The 19,186-nt window shown below is 33.0% G+C and overlaps 1 protein-coding gene across 2 annotated transcripts in view; it reads right to left on the minus strand.

Annotated features, from left to right (window-relative positions):
* Positions 1–18,799, minus strand: part of LOC123271850 (homeobox protein Hmx) — a 30,584-nt gene extending 11,785 nt beyond the window's left edge. Inside the window, exons 1-2 of one of the 2 annotated variants that reach the window (XM_044738351.1) lie at positions 16,896–18,799; positions 137–453 (exon numbers count right to left, since the gene is read on the minus strand). In XM_044738351.1, coding sequence (XP_044594286.1) covers positions 137–453; positions 16,896–17,479 — 901 coding nt within the window. In that variant the 5' untranslated portion in view covers positions 17,480–18,799. The remainder of the gene's footprint in view (positions 1–136; positions 454–16,895) is intronic. The other variant, XM_044738348.1, reaches the window with a different exon arrangement.
* Positions 18,800–19,186: the final 387 nt, after the last annotated feature.

The following is a 19,186-nucleotide window of genomic DNA, read 5'->3' on the forward strand; positions in this document are numbered from 1 at the left end:
CAAATTTTTTTTGTGTGCATGATTAATAATTATTTTGCTGACTGTTTACTTTCTTAACACATGGATGATACTGAATTATATTGAAAAATTTCATCGAATAAATAGAATAAAATACTAGTACTACAACAAAACTCACCTCGCTTAAGATAAGACCCAGAGGGTGGACTAACACGACTGTGCGATCCAATAACGTCGCTTGGGGATGGATGTTCGAGACCTTGCAACCCATGAGTCGGCCTCCATGGAAACGGCCAGCCTCCGTTTCCCGGTAAAACTCCGCGTATTCCATCAGCGTCACTTGCGTCGGATTGACCGGCATTGCTTAAAGCTGAGCTTGCGACAGCTGCAAGCCGGGAATGATGCTGTTGTTGGAGGTGCTGAAGTGTTGAGGGGAAAAATACCCCGCCTACGCCGATGGGATACCTCTCGATCAACGAAGATACTAGACCCAGTCTGAAAAAATAAGAAACTCAGTTATTATTATTAACTTCCCGCTAAAAAAATTGAAAATTTTCGAAAATCGGGAAGTTATTGGTTTCACCCCGTTTTTCGAAAATCGAGTTTTCAACAGATGTTGACGTTTTGAGGTCCTAGGAAGCCCCCCCGAATGTTTCCGCGATGATGTCCGTACGTCTGTATGTACACGGAAAGAAAATTGAAGGAGTTTTTACTATTGTAATTTTTACTAAATAAAATAGGAACGGTGGACTATACTTCTTATTTAGTAATTTTTACGATTTACTATTGTAAATTTTATCCAACAAATAAGACTAGCAAGAGTCTTAAAAAGTCGAATACTAGAGTAAATTATACAATATGTGTTTGTGAACTTTACAATTCAACTATTGTAAAAATTCACAGTTGGTTTTTTTAAAAGAAATATTAGGGAGGGAGAGAGATAGAAGGTTGGACTAATTGGTACCTATACAGTAATCGAAAAAAGAAACCGACATTTTCCTGCTATCTGGGAATCGAACCCAGAACTTTGTGTTGGCAGCTAGAGACTCTCCCTCTACGCTATCCGAGGTAAACTAAGACCCGTATCCTTTAACATTTACATAAACTCGGAGTCTAGTGCTGTGCACGGCCATCACTCACACTAATTGAGAAACACTCCAATTCAACTATTGTAAAATTTGCTATAGTTCTATTGGAAAGATACAGAGGCAGCACTGGAAATTTTCATCTCTTACTTTTTACAATAGTAATATCGTATTTTTTCATGAATAAATAGTATTTTTTCTTCTAAAATATTTGACAATTAATAGTAATAAAAGTATAGTCCAGCTTTACAATAGTTGTATCGTAAATTTTCCCAGAAATTTTTTCCCGCGCGCGCGTGTGTGTGTGTGTGTGTGTGTGTGTGTGTGTGTGTGTGTGTGTGTGTGTGCACGGTCGTATGTAAACCTCTCCTAACTTTTGAACAGCTAGACCAATTTCATCGCGGTTGGTGCTATTCGACAGGGTTCGACTCAACTTAGATTTTGAATACGAGTTGGACCGATTCGAACCAGTAGATTTTGAGAAATCTCAAAAAAACTGCAAAAAAAAATTTTTTCAAATGTGGTTTTTTTTAGAATAACTTTCAAATGGCTTAACCGATCGATTCCAAAAACTGATCAGCTCTTAACATGAAAAAAACACGTCGATTGCCGCTAGCCCGGTCGAAATCGGTTAATTCGTTCATGAGTTATCGTTAACGAAAAAAATCGAAAAAATCGTTTTTTGGGAATTACTTTGAAATTCCTTGTTCGATAAATTCAAAATTAAAACTTCATTATGAGGCTTTAAAAACTGCGTTGAATGCCTCCAACCACGTAAAAATCGGTTCATTCATTCAAAAGTTATTGTGGTTTAAAAATTCGAAAAATAGTATTTTATTCAACTTCTAGCAGATTTTTGAGCTCGGAGAGCTCAAAATGATACGAAAATTATATTTTTGAGCTCGAAGAGCTCAAAAACGTGATAAATGTAGTTTTGTGTGCTTGAGTATGAAATGAGCGGGAATTTGCAGGGATGGCCTTTAGGGTCAACCGTTTTCCTAATTTTTAATTCAAGATTCAAATGTATGATTAGAGAAAATTACAATGTTGACATCATTTTTTTTTTTTTTTTGTTAGAGAACATGTCTACAAAATTTTAAAATGACCGGAGGAGAAATCCCCTTGAACATAATTTTATTTTATAGGTGTAATATGCCGACACAAGCCAAACGGCAAAATAATTAGTCACAAAAGTTACAACTGTAAATATATAATAATAATAATAATAATAATAATAATAATAATAATAATAATAATAATAATAATAATAATAATAATAATAATAATAATAATAATAATAATAATAATAATAATAATAATAATAATAATAATAATAATAATAATAATAATAATAATAATAATAATAATAATAATAATAATGTATAAAATAAATAGATAAAATATCAAATAATAATGATATAATAAGATTAAGTAAATAATATTAATTATTAATAAGAGACATTTAACTAAAAATAATTTTATTTAGTCTAATAAAACTGATTAAAGCTCTAGCAATAGAAAACCATGAATTATATGATTATTTAAAATAAATATTCTGTACATTTAAAATTTCTTAGAAGTTAAATGACAATTGATAATCAAAAAAAGTTCATACAATACATCCAGTGGCAAATTTTGCCAGAGACCACTAGCTGAAATTACAAATGAATTTTTAAGATACAGAGTAAAAAATTTTGCGTCATTGCGTCAAAAAATTTTGTGTTAAAAATTTTTATGTTAAATATTTAAGACTTTTTTGTATTGATTTAACAGAATAAATGTTAAATTTACAGATAAAAGTGTTAAATCTTTAACACGAAAAATTTTAAACACTAAGTTTTTTGACACAATGACACAAAATTTTTTACTTTGTAATGAGAAATAGTGAATTAGCAATCAAAAAATTTACATTAGTATTTTTGTTTGCTAATCCTTTGGATCATCTCGATTTACAGTTAAAAAATAATTAGGTTTTCCAATAGATAACAATTAGTTGGTGGAATGACCTATTAATTTTTCTTGGCTGTGCATAAAAATTAAAAATCATAGTGAAAATTTTTTTATTTTTAGATATAGTTTGCTAAAACCCGATCCACTCATGTTCGAAAAATTTTCATAGGATGAGTGTTAGCACTATCTAGCCTTTTTAAGATCACATTGCATTTTTTTCATGAATGGATATTTATTTTTGTTTTTTAACTAAGGTAAAAGGCCCCACTAGTGGCACCTTCAACCCCTATTACTGGCCCTTTTTCTTTCAATGAAAAAATGTTTTACTTCGGATCAAAATAAAAAATTTTTTTGATCTAAAGGTCTTAAAGATTAGAAATGATATATTCATTAATGAAATTAATGATTTCATTAATTGAATAAGTACCAAAATCAAAGAAAGTGTCAGTAATGGGGTCCCCGCTGCTAATGGAGTCTTTTACCCTAGCAGAATCTACATAATAAAATAAAAAAAATATCGCCAAAAAATGAAATATCCTAATAGAAATATTTGGATTTATCAGAAATTTTTTCACGGGATATCGCTATTTTTTTTGGCGTTTCACGTTCAAAATATACAATAGTATAGAATCGTTATAATCATCGTTAAAAGTAATGGTAACCAAAACAGAACAATGACTGTGTAATCTCTTTTGGTATTATACGATCAGAATTAAATATGACAATTTTTGATCAGTATTATTAAAAGCCTTCGGCGGTGGCAATTGACGAAAAATCGATAGAATGTAATCCCCAATTGTATTAATGTGGTTTAAATGGCGATTTAATAATGATGTATACAGTTCGGATACACACGAAGGCATTAATTTGTATCAGAGTTAATTTGTATTCACCCGATAAAATATTCCTGTCGGTTATGTCCGACCAATGCCCAATAGCGGAATCAACGAATCGTTATAACCGGGCAGAGTATCCAGTTATACACAATCTGTTTGTTGATGGCTGATGCTACTGGCTACCACTAGAACTACCCTAGTCCCTCTTGCCTCTGGTGCATTGCGTTCCTCCTCATCGTTTGCGGGATAAACTAGCGAACAATTTCAGGTAAATGCTGAAATTCTCTGTGGCATCGATCGAAAACCCAGCATTGGGCGCTTCGCGCTATCGCGTATCGCTATTGACCCGACCATAAGCTATTATCTCGTAACGCCATTATTGCTGCCATCTATATAAATATATATATAAATATATATACCGAATATACGGTCTATACGACCAAAATGGCTCAATAAAATCTTTACTGCCAAAACTTTCGGTTTTTTAAATTTTTACCTTCCGATTTTTATAAGATTTTTATAAAATCATTCACTTATGAATTTATTAGTGCTTATAGTTATTTATCGTAGAGTAAATTTTGATATTTTCTACTTTTTGCGTCAAGAAAATAAAAATTAAATATTCAAATATTGTTCGATGCATTGAAACTTTGGAGCAATGTTTGGGTGAAATGACAAATATTCAATCCACTGTTCTATTGTGAGTTAGTAGAATGAAAACAAGCATATTTATTTGTCATAAATCCAATATTTTGATATGGATAACTAACTGTGTGGATAGTGTAAATAAATGACGCTTAAATCAACAAATTGCTTGTAACTAAACCGGATGACAATTGATGGTGGAATTTTATCTCATAGTTTGAATTTGCTGTATAGTTTATGAAATTTTTGATTTTATTGAATTGTTTCGAGGAAATGAATTTTTAAATATGATATTTTTTTACACTAAAAAAAAACACTCAAAGTGTCAGTGAAAAAAAATACTCGGTTCAAATGAAATACTCTTATAGTCACATATGAATCATGTATGATTAGATTTAAAAATTTGTGATTACATTTATAAACTTTTTTTACAGATTTTTAAAATTATTCAGTGAAGAAACTATTTGATTCAAGAAAAATATTTTTCTGAAAAATATAGTCTCGTTTTGAGATTTTCCATTTGATATAATTTAAAAATTTTATGAATTAAAATAAAGAAATGAAATACAAAAAGTTCGTCAGTCAACAATTTTACTAATTCATCGAAGCAATTTATTATTTTCAAACGAGATAATCTGGATTTGACCCAATAACTTTTTTCTCGAGGATAATATTGATTCAAGATATTACCGACTTGTTTCAAGAAAACCAATCTTCTAATTTCTTTAACTCTCTATACCATCAAAAATAAATCTCAAATGCGTTTCCAAATTGGTTTATTTGAAATGTTTGTTTGATTTTGTTTTTTTTTATTATTTTGAATGGAGAAATTTTTTCTTGCATCACGAAGATAAATTTTTGAAGAAAAATAAAATAATTATTAGTGTGGCAAAATAATCTTTTTCGATGTCGAATATGATTGTATCTCACAAAAATAATATAGTCTTGATCTTCAAATTTCAAATTGATCTTCGCTAAGAAAATGAATTCCAACATAAAGAATTCTTGAATCAATATAACTAGTTCTCTTTAGGATAATTTTCTCGAACCAACAATATTTCTTTCGAATAAAGTACTTTTTGATGAAAAACAGAAGCTAATTTCTAAAGTTTGAAAATCAAGACACTCAAAGATACTTGGTCCTTTAAAATATCCATAATAAATTTCTACCTCGGAACCAAGAAATTTTATTTCCACTTTGCTACAATGAATAGTCTCAAAATCTATAAAAATTCCTAATCGTATCCATAGACAAAGTTAACAAGTAGCAAAATTGAATGATATTCAATATTGTATCTCAGGTATGTCCGCTAGAATTACAATAAAAGTTTATCCGTAATATGATTCAATAGATTGGTTCGATTATTAGCTCTATTTCCAACAAAAAGACACTGTATTGTCATTGTGTACCAGAGTGATGGACAAACAAACAACATAATGGCCCGAGAATCGGAATCGGGTGCGATAAATTAAGAACTTTGGGACAGTATTATTGTGTTATTGGCAGAGTGTGATGTTACGGGAACGAGAGTGTGATGTTGCAATGAGGGTGGCTCCTAAGAGAATTTAAAGTATAAAGAGGGTAGCTGTTAAGTGAGAGGACGAATAAGTTGGAAACCGTTGAGAGATGGAGGAGGATCTGGAGGCATGCGCTCCAGATTCCTTGGTGAAGATAGTATAAAGGAAATCTGACAAGCGTCTGTTTGTAAGCAGCCAAGAGTTTACCAGCCAGGTACGGAATACACAAGTATACATGAGGGAGGACTAAAGACACTGGCGAGGGTACAGTAGGGTGTCTTTTTCCAACTTTCTTGTTCATGTTCTGTTCCTTTGCCAGCCCTTACTAATATTCCGGCTACATTATCCTGGGTGCTTTTATACGGCTTGCGATGTTTCGTGGATTCTATGGATTTGTCACCAAATCCTAAGGATCATCACGCGATATTGGATTTACTCATTCCGAGTGCATTAAGAGATAAATTTTTATAAATGGATTATTATTAAAATTTTTTAAATGTTTAATTTCAATATTTCAATACATTTTATAAAAATTTAACTTACGTAATTTTCGAAAAAAATTGAAAAAAAATTAAAATAGAAATTACCACTTCATCAATATTTTTCTAATTAATTTGTTAAATGCTCTATATCTTTTAAACAATGCTTTTTACCATTTCAATGCAAACAATTTTTTTTTTTTTAAATTAAATTTTCTACAAAATACTTGCGTTTAATTTTTCTCTCACTTCAAATGTTTCACTGAAAAATGCGTAAAATAAGATTTTTTCGTAAAAAAATGACTTTTGTAACATAAATCGACCAAAATATATGAGTGAACGTCAATCGGCTGAAAGTACTTTCAAAGAATATTTTAGTGTCTTCAGATTGAGCTTAAGTTTATTGCAAGAGCGTTAAATGCCGTTAAGTTATAGGTAAATGACAAAAAATTCTAATTTTCATGTTTATTTTAAATGAAAAAACTTTAATTTTAATTATAACCACTTTTTTTTTTTTTTTTTTTTTTTTTTAATTGTAGAGGCTTACACTTTCAGAGATTTTTTTATTTTCACTACATAAAACAATATTTCGTTCTGGGAGCGAAAAAAAATATTTGTTCACAACAAAACACTCTAATTTTTATTAGAGAGTAAAATTCTTCCGCTTGAAATAATTTTTAGTTAAATTTTAACAGGTTTTGGTAGCTATTTGAAATTTTCCATTAAAATTGAAATACGTGAAAAATTCTTTTATTATTGAAATTGCAACAACTTTTGAATCGTTCAACAAAGAATTTTCAATTCGCATAGTCTTCTAGGAAACCAAATTTGCTAAAAAAAAAATTCGAAAAACGGTTGACCCTACAGGCCATCCCGGCAACTTCCCGCTAATTCTCTCAGAGTTCAAAAGTCTGAGAAAGGTTTAATAAAACACTAAATAACTTTTGAGCGAATCAACCGATTTTCACGTTCTCGGTGTCATTCGACGCAATTTTTAAAGCCTCATGAAGGATCTTTAAGTTTTAATTGCTCGAACAAGGAATTCTGAAGTAATTCCGAAAAAACACTTTCTTCGGTTTTCTTTTGACAACGATAACTCACGAACGAATCAACCAATTTTCACTTTCTTGGTGGTGATCAACGCAGTTTCTTGAGCTCTAAAAATTATTTTATTTCATCAAAAACGATCCGAAAAGAAATGTCGGAGTTATGTGAAAAAAACACTTTTTTCGAAATTTTTCGTTTTCGATAACTCTCGAACGAATCAACCGATTTCGACGGGACTGGTGGCAATCGACGTGGTTTTTCAAACTTAAGAGCGGTATAGTTTTTGAGATTGATCGGTGGAGCCGTTTAGATTTCTCAAAATCTAGTGAACCGAATCGATTCAAATTTTCACGAAATTTAATGGTAATGATACTATTTGGATCGCCACCTATTTCAATCCGATCGGTCAAACCGTTCAAAAGTTATACGAGGTTTACACACACACACACACACACACACACACACACACACACACACACACACACACACACACACACACACACACACACACACACATACATACATACATACATACAGCCGCACTGACACCATCGCGGGAATAGTCAGGGAAGCTTCCTGTGACCTTAAATCGTCGAGATTTGATGAAAACTCGATTTTTGCAAAACGAGGTAAAACCAATAACTTCCCGATTTTTAAAAATCTTCGATTTTCTTAGCGGGAGGTTAAAAATTCTTGAAGAGTAATTCCTAAACGCAGTAATTTGTATACTTGCAGGCCATAAATGTTCATAATGAATATAAATGTACAGTTTTAAGAGTCTATCATTAAAAATACTTATAATTTATCCTATATTATAAAATACATCAAAGTCTTGAAGTTAGTTATAGGTCGAAACTCGCAAAAAATGTGTCACAATTCATTATTGGTTAAAATTAAGGCGCGCTATTCAAATTTCTTTTGATATATTAAAAAATATGAATCATAACTTATTAATGGAAGAAAGTGATATAATTTTTATTTACAAATTTTTAACTTTCCGGAATTTAAAATTTCGTTGATCGAAGTCGAAAATACAGTAAGAAGAAAAAATAGCAATTTTAATTATTATCTAATCAATTTAATTGAGCATAGCAGTGATCGAAACTGGTAATCGAACCAAAGTCAATAAAAATGATATTGCTTAATTCGTAATTGAGGAACTAGATTTGCGATATCTTAACAACCGAGATATCCCTGGAACGATAATCGAAGTACCGTCAGTATATCCAGGAGAAAAAAGGGGATAGTTGCATGGCTTCTGAAGCCTATCCACCACGAGCAAGTGATCCTACCTACTTACCTAATACCCACATTTTCCTAACAATCGTCGTTATATCGTAATATCTTTATATCGTTCAATCATCGTCATTGCATTACTATCACAAAGTCATCGAAAAAGCTTTCTTATGTTTTATTCGTTCAACACCCCTTATGAATAGTATATTACACACCTAGGGAAGTAAAGTAAGAAATGTCTCAGATCACATGTAATTGTTGGCCGAGGCGAAGCCGAGGTCAACAATTACATGTGATCTGAGGCTTTTTTATTTACTTCCCGTGAAGTGTATACTATTTTTTTGCTCGACGAAGGCAGAAAGAGGCAACTTCATTTAGCGCAGTGGGCAGAAAGTTGACGCTTTCTGCCCGTCGAGCAAAAAAATAATTTTTCAACCAATAAAAAGTAGAATTACGTAAATATACTGAAATTATTTATATAGTTTAAAATAAATTTTAATTTCATTTTTTTTTTTACATTTTGAATGTATTTCAATTATAACTAAAATATTCAAAATCAAAATCCTAACATTGTATCACATTAAATCGTACTTGGCACAATGTACATATAAAGTAATACAAAAAGTATACTGTTAAAAAGAAAAATGGTCGCTGAACTTTTTAAAAATTTTTTTTAATCTTATCTGCCTCTTGGGAAGTTGTAAAATAAAAATTGCAGTTTAGTATTGTTTTGTTTAATTTTAATTAATTTTTTTTCGGGTGACAGAAAAATTTTCCGTTCTTTAAGTAGCCATAAAATTTATTTGTAAATACAGCTTGAAGAAGCTGATATTATACTCAATTATCTTGCTGGTTGATCGCCGGTAATACAATTTTTAATTGGTTCTTTTTTTATGATTCACGAATTGGAATGGAAAGGGATGTTTAATTCGTATGAAAAAAATACTATACGCGGAAAAATTTAAACGAGCTTCAAAATTTAATTTTAAATATAATTAATATCTTGTAATTTATTTGCAATCAACTTATTATTAAAATTATTTTTTTAATTTATTCTTGTAGTATACAGTAGATAATTATTTTTTTTTTGTTGACGTTTGACATAAAATTATTGAAAAATTAGATACAGTAATAAGATTATTAATAAAAACTTGTTGTATACTCGAACTTTACTTCGATCAACTAACGTATGACACGTGCGCTTAAGGCATATACATTTGGATTCACCAAACTTTTTTTTTTCATACAAAAAACAAAAATGATTATGAATAGATTTAAATTTATATTTCACTCAAATTTATTTTCATGTATCAAGACTGAAATAATTCATAGTAATAGTTAATGAAGACAAAAAAAAAACCAATCTTATTTCCAATAAACTTGAAATATTATTTCATTTACTTAAAAAGACTTGGGTAGTGTTTATAGTACAGTAGCAGAAGCAATACATGTAAGAGCAGATTTTAAAGGATTTAATACGGATGAAAGAATCTTCATTCGGGCTCTGTAAACTCCAAAGGCCATAAATTTTCTTCAATCGATTCTCTCTTTTATATTACCAGTAGTGTAGGGCATCAGCTTAGTATACGGCAGGAAGCATGTTGAGGCTTTTCGTGGCTCAGTTGGTTGCTTTGGTTTGCTCAAGTGATTTTTTCATCAGCGCCATCACTCAAACGTCTGTATTAAACTTCACTTCTGACAATGGATGAACAATTTCGCGTGCTGATGACTATATTGTACGCAGTAGTAGTCTTATATATCTGATGCTCGATCGATTTCTATCCATAATCTTTTTTCGTAATTGTGCGATGCACATATGTACGGATTTATCCACATATGTGAGTGAGTAAATTATTCTTGCAGTTAAATATAAGTAGTGAATTTAAATGTATAACTAACAACAAGTTACTGCAAAGTAAGTCATATAAAAATGCAATAGTAAAATGAACACATAATCGAAGCCATAGAGAGGAGAAACGACAAAGAACTTTAATGTTCGTATGCTTCACTGGCTAGACTGGTAATCAACGCGTGGCCTCGTAGTCGATAAAAAAATATAAATATTACTTTTTCTTAGGCTTTTAAATTAAAAGATAGCAGTTTATTGAAACCACTAAAGCATTTGTTAAAGTTATGTTATATTGTTATTTAGTGGTTGGTTTTTAAATTTATTTTTTGAGAAAAAAAAATTTGTTTTTAGTTGTGAACGTTTTAAAATATTTACAAAAAGTAATCCAATCACATGTATATTATCAAATTTTCCTCATCAAATTTTCCACTGAAAATTTACAATATTGTTTGAAACACCGGAAAAATTTCCTCAAAATTTGAGCCTTTAATTTTAATTTCAATTTATATTTTCATATTGATATATTTTCCATACTGCTGTTCTATTTTCCACTGCTGTTTTATTTTTTTATTAATTTAATTAAAAATTTCGAAATAGGGTAGAAAAAAAATTTTTTCAAATATTGAAAAAATTTGAGATATAATTACAATTATGGCTAACTTTCTATAGTTCATGCGGTAATTACAGCTCCATAGATTAAAATGTCATACAACTTATATTTGAAGATTACAAAGTTAAAAGCCGTTTAGTTTGATACCGTCGGTTAATGGGCGCGTTGAAGAAATCAATTAGGAAGAAGCTTGCATAATGGATACCTGGTAGAGTCTAGAGCGTTCGCTAAAGTAAAGGTTAAGGAGTTTTAAAACTCCCTTGAGTAGATGAGTAGAATGTACCCTATTTATCCCTCACTTTAACACATCCACCATCTATCCACGTATGTGTATATCTACTATATATGTATACTTTACCATCATAGACCCAGATCGAAAGAAGCCAGTGGGGTCCAGGGTTCTCTTATCCGGCAATCTGTTCATTTGTTTCGGCAGAGAGTCTTTACATCCTCTGCAAGGAAGGAACTTAGCAACTTTCTCAGCCTTATTTATTATTTAACCCAACGCTTCTAAGTTCCTTTGTACTCTATATAAGCTATACCACTCCACAACGAAACAACTTTGGTAACTTAACTTTTAGTATACATAATTCGATGAAGAAATATTCTCAAGAACGCTCACGGAAATATTTTATTTAAATTTGAGCAGAATTTATCAGCTACTTTTGAAGACAAAACATTTTTCTACTTTAAGATTATAAATTTCAGTGTGCGATGTGATAAGTTGCTGATATTAGTAATGGCTTGATAGCAATCACGGCGATGGATCCACAGAAGTAAAGCTGGACTGGAAATGATGAAGTGATTACTAATTGAATAATAATTACCAAGCATTGAAATGAAACGACAAAGAGATCGTCGTTATATGATAATCCAGTGGTCTGTGCTCCAGCGATATGATGGAGAGCCAATAACTTGCATTGCCTGAGCACTGAGAAGCCTATCAAATTCCGGATCGCGTTCCCATTCTGATAATCTCTGATGGAGTTTCTCTCACGTTAATTACGACCATCAATGATGACTGATTCGTTAATTAGTGACGAATCGCTCGCTTGGTTCCAACGACAAAAGAAATTGTATAACTCTATTGGTGATATGTAACCGAGATATTGAATATACATGTTCATATGTATTTGACGATATTGTAAGAACGCGTGTTCGTGTAAATGAAATTTTTTAATTAAAATTATTGTATTCAATATTGTGATTAATTTTTACGGAAGCTGAAGATAAACTAATGAAAGAAGAATCTAAAAAAAATTTGATTATACTAAAAGAAAAAAAATTGATTCAAGAGAGATATGCTTGATCCAATAAAATTATTTCGACTGCCCCAAAGTTCGTAACTCATCGGACCCGATTTTGATTCTCGGGCCATTATGTTGTTTGTTTGTCCATCACTTTGGAACTCAATGATAATACAGTGTCTTTTTGTTGGAAATAGAGCTAATAATCGAACCAGTCTATTGAATCATGTTACGGATAAACTTTTATTGTAATTTAAGCGGACATACCTGAGATACAATATTGAATATCATTTAATTTTGCTACTTGTTAACTTTGTCTATGGATATACAATTAGGAATTTTTATAGATTTTGAGGTTATTCATTGTAGCAAAGTGAAAACAAAATTTCTTAGTCCCAGAGTAGAAATTTATTGTGGGTCTTTTAAAGGATTAAGTATCTTTAAGTATCTTGATTTTTAAGCTTTAGAAATTAGCTTCTGTTTTTTGTCAAATTGTTCTTTTTTAAAATGAATGCGCTGAACGAAAAATACTTAATTAAAAAAAAATATTGTTGGTTCGAGAAAATTATCCTAAAGAGAACTGGTTGTATTGATTCAAGAGTTTTTTATCTTAACTCGTTTTTTTAGCGAAGGTCAATTTAAAATTTGAGGATCAAGACTATATTATTTTTGTGAGATACAATCATATTCGACATCGAAGAAAAAATTATTTTGCAAAACTAATAATTATTTCATTTTATTTTAAAAATTCATAATCTTGGTGCAAGAAAAAGTTTCTCCATTCAAAATTAAAAAAAAAAAAAAATCAAACGAATATTTTAAATAAACTAATAGTTGCAAAACAAATTTTTCGATCGTAAAGCACTATCTGATGCTTCGCATCATGAGTTCTGCAATAAACCAATTCTGAAACGCATTTGAGATTTATTTTTGATGGTATAAAGAACTTAAAAAATTAGAAAATTGGTTTTCTTGAAACAAGCCAGTAATATCTTGAATCAATATTATCTTTGAGAAAAAAGTTATTGGGTGAAATTCAGATTATCTGGTTTGAAAATAATAAATTACATCAATGAATTTGTAAAATTATTGACTGACGAATTTTTTTCATTCAATCTTTCTCGCTGTAATTTCTTATTTTAATTAATGAAATTTTTGAATCAATTGAAACACAAAATCTCGAAATGAGAATAAGATTTTCAAAAGGATATTTTTTTTGAGTCAAATAATTTTATTTTCTTTTTAAATGCTGTTAGTGATGGCACTTTTTAAAATTTTTTAAAAATCAGCAAACTTTGCATATAATCTGGATTTATTTTCAATGAAGTGCTAGTAATATAACTAAAGTACAAAGTAACAAGTTTCGTAGAGTGAATAATCCATCGTACCGGTCGTCGAAAGCACAAGAAATAAATCCCCTAACTTGGCCCTCAATAGTGATCGTACTACGAATAGAAGCCAACCAGTGGATTAATTCCTGCACTTCTAAACCCAATAACTCATTGTTAAGTCATCCCAATACCACTTTATTACATACTCGCAGTAGCTGCTTGAGAATATTGATATTACAGCCTATTCGTCGATTATAAAGTCAAATGCCCAGTAAAGTGATTATTGACAGATTATTAATCATGAACTATGAGTTAATTTTTCATAAAATCTTCTGATTAGATCAGGCACTAAAAATCGAAGAAAAATTTTAATCATCCTAATTTTTGGTCGTAGTTTTTTGGTAGTTTGAGCTTGTTCCCCTCGACTGGTAGCCTAATGGCCATGGAAGAACACCGGACTTTACAAAGTACTCTCGCGATTGAAGCAAAAAGAAGAAAATAAAAGGAGGAAGAAATGAAGAAAGAAGATCAAAGCTCTAGGCTTCGCTGGAAAAAGATATTGACGACAAACGGCCTGGCTAATAATTGATCAAGCTTCTATTTCTATCCCAGATTGTACAATAAATATTTTTCTTTTTTACTGACAATCGTTATCAACAATAACAGAAGATCAAAAAACTTTTTCGGGAAACAAACGCATCATTTTTACTGCTGACGTTTTAATAAGTCATTTTTATACATTTCTTTTTAAATATTCAAGGTAAAACGAATTTTATTTTATTCATATTCTTTAATGTTAATGACGCTAAAGTAGTTTGTATTTTATGCGTTTTATTAAAGTTTCAGTTTAGTTTTATAATTTTGTTTCAGTACGCTAAAAGATTTTATGACCTTATATGAATTTTTCAGTCATCAAAAAATGTATATGTGGAGGAAAATTATTTAATGGTCATAAAGTTGAAGTTGAAATGCATTAAGCTCGAAAAAGATACAAATTCTCTTAATTGTAAAATATTCAATTGCTTATATCTTCAAATATATTCGTTTTAGCGACATCATCGTTATAATTATTTCTGCAGAAATTTAAATTACTTACAACTGTTATGTTTGCGGTTTGTTAATAAGACAAGCCATTCTCTTACTATCTTAAAAAATGTACTAAAAAAGTCGAAAAAACGATTTTCAAAACCGATATCATTAATATGATGGTTAATCCACCGAGAATTATACCTAATTAGATCTACCATCAATTGTTTAATCTTGTTGGTTTATCTACCATTTAATTATTATGTTAAATTAATTTTTACCTGAAGATGATGGATAGAAACAAATCTCAAAATAATCATTAATTTAACCTTGGAAAATTTTCGAAGCGGCCTTTAGAGTACTGAACAAAAATGATAGACTCAAGTGAAATTATTGATGTAATAATGTAAATTGTCGCTTGTCTCATAAGCTGTGACATGCATTTTATGGAATTGAAATACGATCTGTTATTGCAAAGTTATTTAAAGATGAACTTGTAAAAGTAATTATTTGTCTATGTTTTTGAAATTTTTAAAGTTGCAGAATAATTTTGAAAATTATTAAATGTTTTTAGATGACGTTAATGAGAGCTAATCTCACGAACTTTAAAATATACTTAACGAAATTTAATTATCATTTTTTAAATTCTTTTGAGAAGAAGAAAATCTATGTAAAGTGAAAAAACAGGCATTTCTTTACGATAGTTAAATAACATATTCTCAGCACTCTCTTCAGCTTCCTTTCAACCCAGAAATTCAATTCCTCCCAAAAAAGACTTTCAAAAATAAGTGGCTCTCGAGCCTTTCCTGTCATTTATTTTATTCCCTAACAAAATAACTACCGAAAAGGCCTCTAATCACACTAGAATCGGCACTAGCCCGTAATAACTTAATAAAATGGTAAACGGGTGGAAAACAAGCAATTTGAGCCACCTACGACATAAAATTAGGGTATAAAGGTTTAGATTCGGCTGGTACGTTATTCACTGAGCGTCAAATCAGATAAAATCTCATCCCCTGTAAGCATCCCCTTTGTGAAAACTCTTCTCTCCTCGTATCATCGAGAAACAACCGTCTTTGTCATAATATAAATTTCGGGTTTATAGTCCGTAGTCTATAGTCTGTAGTCTGTCTAAATATATATCATTCCATCTCGGGACCCCCAACACGCAAACCATCAGAGAGTAACTAACGAAAGTAAGAGGGTGGTTGTTACTACGGTTGTTATTAAATGAGACAGCCTAATAGGCCCATTACCCGTCTCTTTGGACCCTCGGTCCATTCCTATCCCACATATCATATAATCCTTACCGCACGCCTTATCATATTGCTGAAGGAATAAACTCACCAGCCCCTTCAACCATCACACGCCCTCGCTCCTCGCTTTTACTCTTTTATGTTGTTATTATATTATATTATATCAAACTTTACTATACTAGTTTATACTATATACACCGCAAACTGTACAACTATACCATGACAGTGTATATCTTTATCCATCTTGCACGCGCGCCCACACACCGTAGCCACTTAGATCACACGACAGATAATGCTCATAGACCTTTTAACTCAAGATTAACCAACAAAAAAAAAGTAAATTCCTGATGACAGTTTCTCGAAAGTCTTCTGTATATCCATAATATCCATTTTCAGTTATAAAAAGAATGTCTGGAAGATTTTGGGCTTCGTTTCGGATAGCACCAGTTTACTGGTGCGGAAGTAAACCCAGATTTGGGATACATTCCTCAGAGAATTACCTGCATTTAGACTCAAGTGTTTTATATCTTACATCTAAGGATGCTCATTTGGACTGAACAATTTACAGTACAAATATTTAGGCGCCACAGCGTTGATAAAAGGATTTATTTGGGCTTAAGAAATGGTTTGTCAACGGAAACAAGTATTTGCTTCAGGAAAACGAGGATTTGTCAGTGGTGCTACCATTCCTCAGAAACAAAACAACGATTGCTTCAATTGCAAACATTGTTTGCATTAAAGAACCTAACCAAAGAGATCTAACTACCCGCCAACAGCTCTCTTCTATCTTTTAAAGCTAATAGGACATTAAAACAAGTTTACCTAGACAACATGGCCAGATTCGCCGACGCCTGGTGGCCCATCAGCGGATTAGCATGGTCTCCAGAAGCGGTGAAACTCGGAGGACTGGTTGTAGCACCGGAACTCCATGATAATCCAATGGTAGGATTGCTATTGCGTGTTTCCGGGGTGCTTTGGCTAACTATTGACCTTGCACTAGAACCGCCGGTGAGGATCAACGATGTGGGTGATAGTATCCTTTCGGTAGGCGAAGACTCACAAGAGGTTACTAGTTTTTGGGAGGTTGTAGCCGCCGGTGGAGACCCGCGTTCTGCGTCGGAAGACGATCTGACAATGCTAACAGCCGCTGTAGCGTTTGCCGTCGGGGATTCGGAGCGACCTAGGATGCTAGAGATGCTGAAAGACGTATAGTGAGCATTGCACGCCGGCCTGAGAGCAGCTTTGCCGACGTCAAAACTGAAGGGATGGCTGGGAATATTGCACCCGAGTCTCTGCTTGTCCTGGAGCAACATTTCGGAGTGATGTGGAGAGGAGCTGCTGCCACGAGAGGCTTCCAAATCTTCCTCGGAGACGACGGATACCTCGATTTCGGTCTCTGCCGACATGTCCTCCTCCGCCTCCCCCGTCGTTTCAACCGCCACCTCCAAGTTGTCGGCTGCTTGTGCAGCCGTCTCCTCTCCTGCGTCTTCACCTTTCTTCGTCTCAATGACGTTCAACCTCCTCCCAGCACAGGCCGACGGGAACAGCACGCGTCGAACAATTTTCGTGGTTACTTTTCGACTCCACACTGCATATAGCTTTGTGGTCTTGATTATTGTTTGTGATTGCAACACACACTCGCGATTATAATTTAACACTAGTTTAAAGAAACGGTCCTCACATCAAACATCATGTCCTTGTTACTCATCGTGATCATAAATCATCATTATTATTATTATCATAACTTATCCACACATATATGAATCCAAGTCACTAAGTTGTTTTCACCGCGTTGTCACACAAGAACAGTAACAAACCAATCTGACAATCATGATACCAGGCAGTACGCAATGCCGATGATTGCTAACAACCCGAGAACGACGACAACAGTGATAGTCGCCGCGATTGAACCACCCGATCCCTCGATCGCGGTTCATTCGTAAGCGATCCCGAACAAGAAGATGATAGGAGACAAGACACTTTAGGTGGGCAACCCCTCCGTGATACTTACTCCCCACTTTTGTAACCGCTATCAATTCATCTCCATCTCCATCTCCTCTAGCAGCTATCTTCGTTAACCCAAGTTAGGTTGATGCCGAAGTTAGGTTGGCACAGTAGTCTTCCTGTCACACCGTTAGCACCTCCAGAGTAAAAATCCTTGGTAATCACTGCTTAACTTCCAATATCCACTCACAGTGATTAACCCCGATCACTTATGACTATAAACATCAACATCAACCACTCACTAAACAGCAATCAAACTTAGTAAAAATATACGGATTTATAGCAAACACACTCAATCCATAAATAATTAAAGTAATCACTAAATTTAGGTGATACACCCGGGTAGTGATGATACACAGTTGATGAATTAGTAGAGAGTATCAGTAGTGAGTACGTGTTGTGAGCGGGGGCTGATTGTCACGGGCTGTGGATGGTTACTGTACTAAAACTAAGGACAGAAACACCGGAGAAACCGCAGGTCACACACGGGGCGGCCCACTCCAACACAGTAAAACTAAAATCCACACCGATTCATGCCCGAGTTTAACACATCACATGCTATACACTATTCAGCATATCAACAGCACAACAACAACCACCAACATACATTAATACAGGCGTCGGTTTTATCTACTGGCATCAGTGCCGCTAGTCACGGGGCGGCGGTTCCGCAACCGTCTAGTCTGCCGGATTCCCCTCTCACCAATGATTGCCACATGAGAGCGAGAGAGACCCTCCAAAACCCGCGGGGGTAGATTTTAACGGCTGTCGCTTGTTGAAAGAGCGGTGCTTTTCAACAAAGACACCCTATCTAATGCTCTTTCAGTGTGAAAGAGCGAGACAGACCTTTGGAAGTTAGCCTGGAGGGTGACAGGGCGGAGTTTCGTACCAAGGGGACGGCTCTCACGTCTCCTCATAGGGTGGAGGTACGATCGATGGCCTGTATTTCCTGGTAACGTCAGGGGTAGCTTTCAGTGGCAACCAATCCCAGACAAACCGTGGTCCTTAACTCGAAAGATCGCTACAGTGAGGTACCCGTGGCTGGAAGGGATGTCTGGCACACCGTGTTACTTATCCATTATAACACTCCAAGATCTTGATTTAAGCCT

This window comes from Cotesia glomerata, linkage group LG9, assembly GCF_020080835.1.
Source record: "Cotesia glomerata isolate CgM1 linkage group LG9, MPM_Cglom_v2.3, whole genome shotgun sequence".
NCBI lineage: Eukaryota > Metazoa > Arthropoda > Insecta > Hymenoptera > Braconidae > Cotesia > Cotesia glomerata.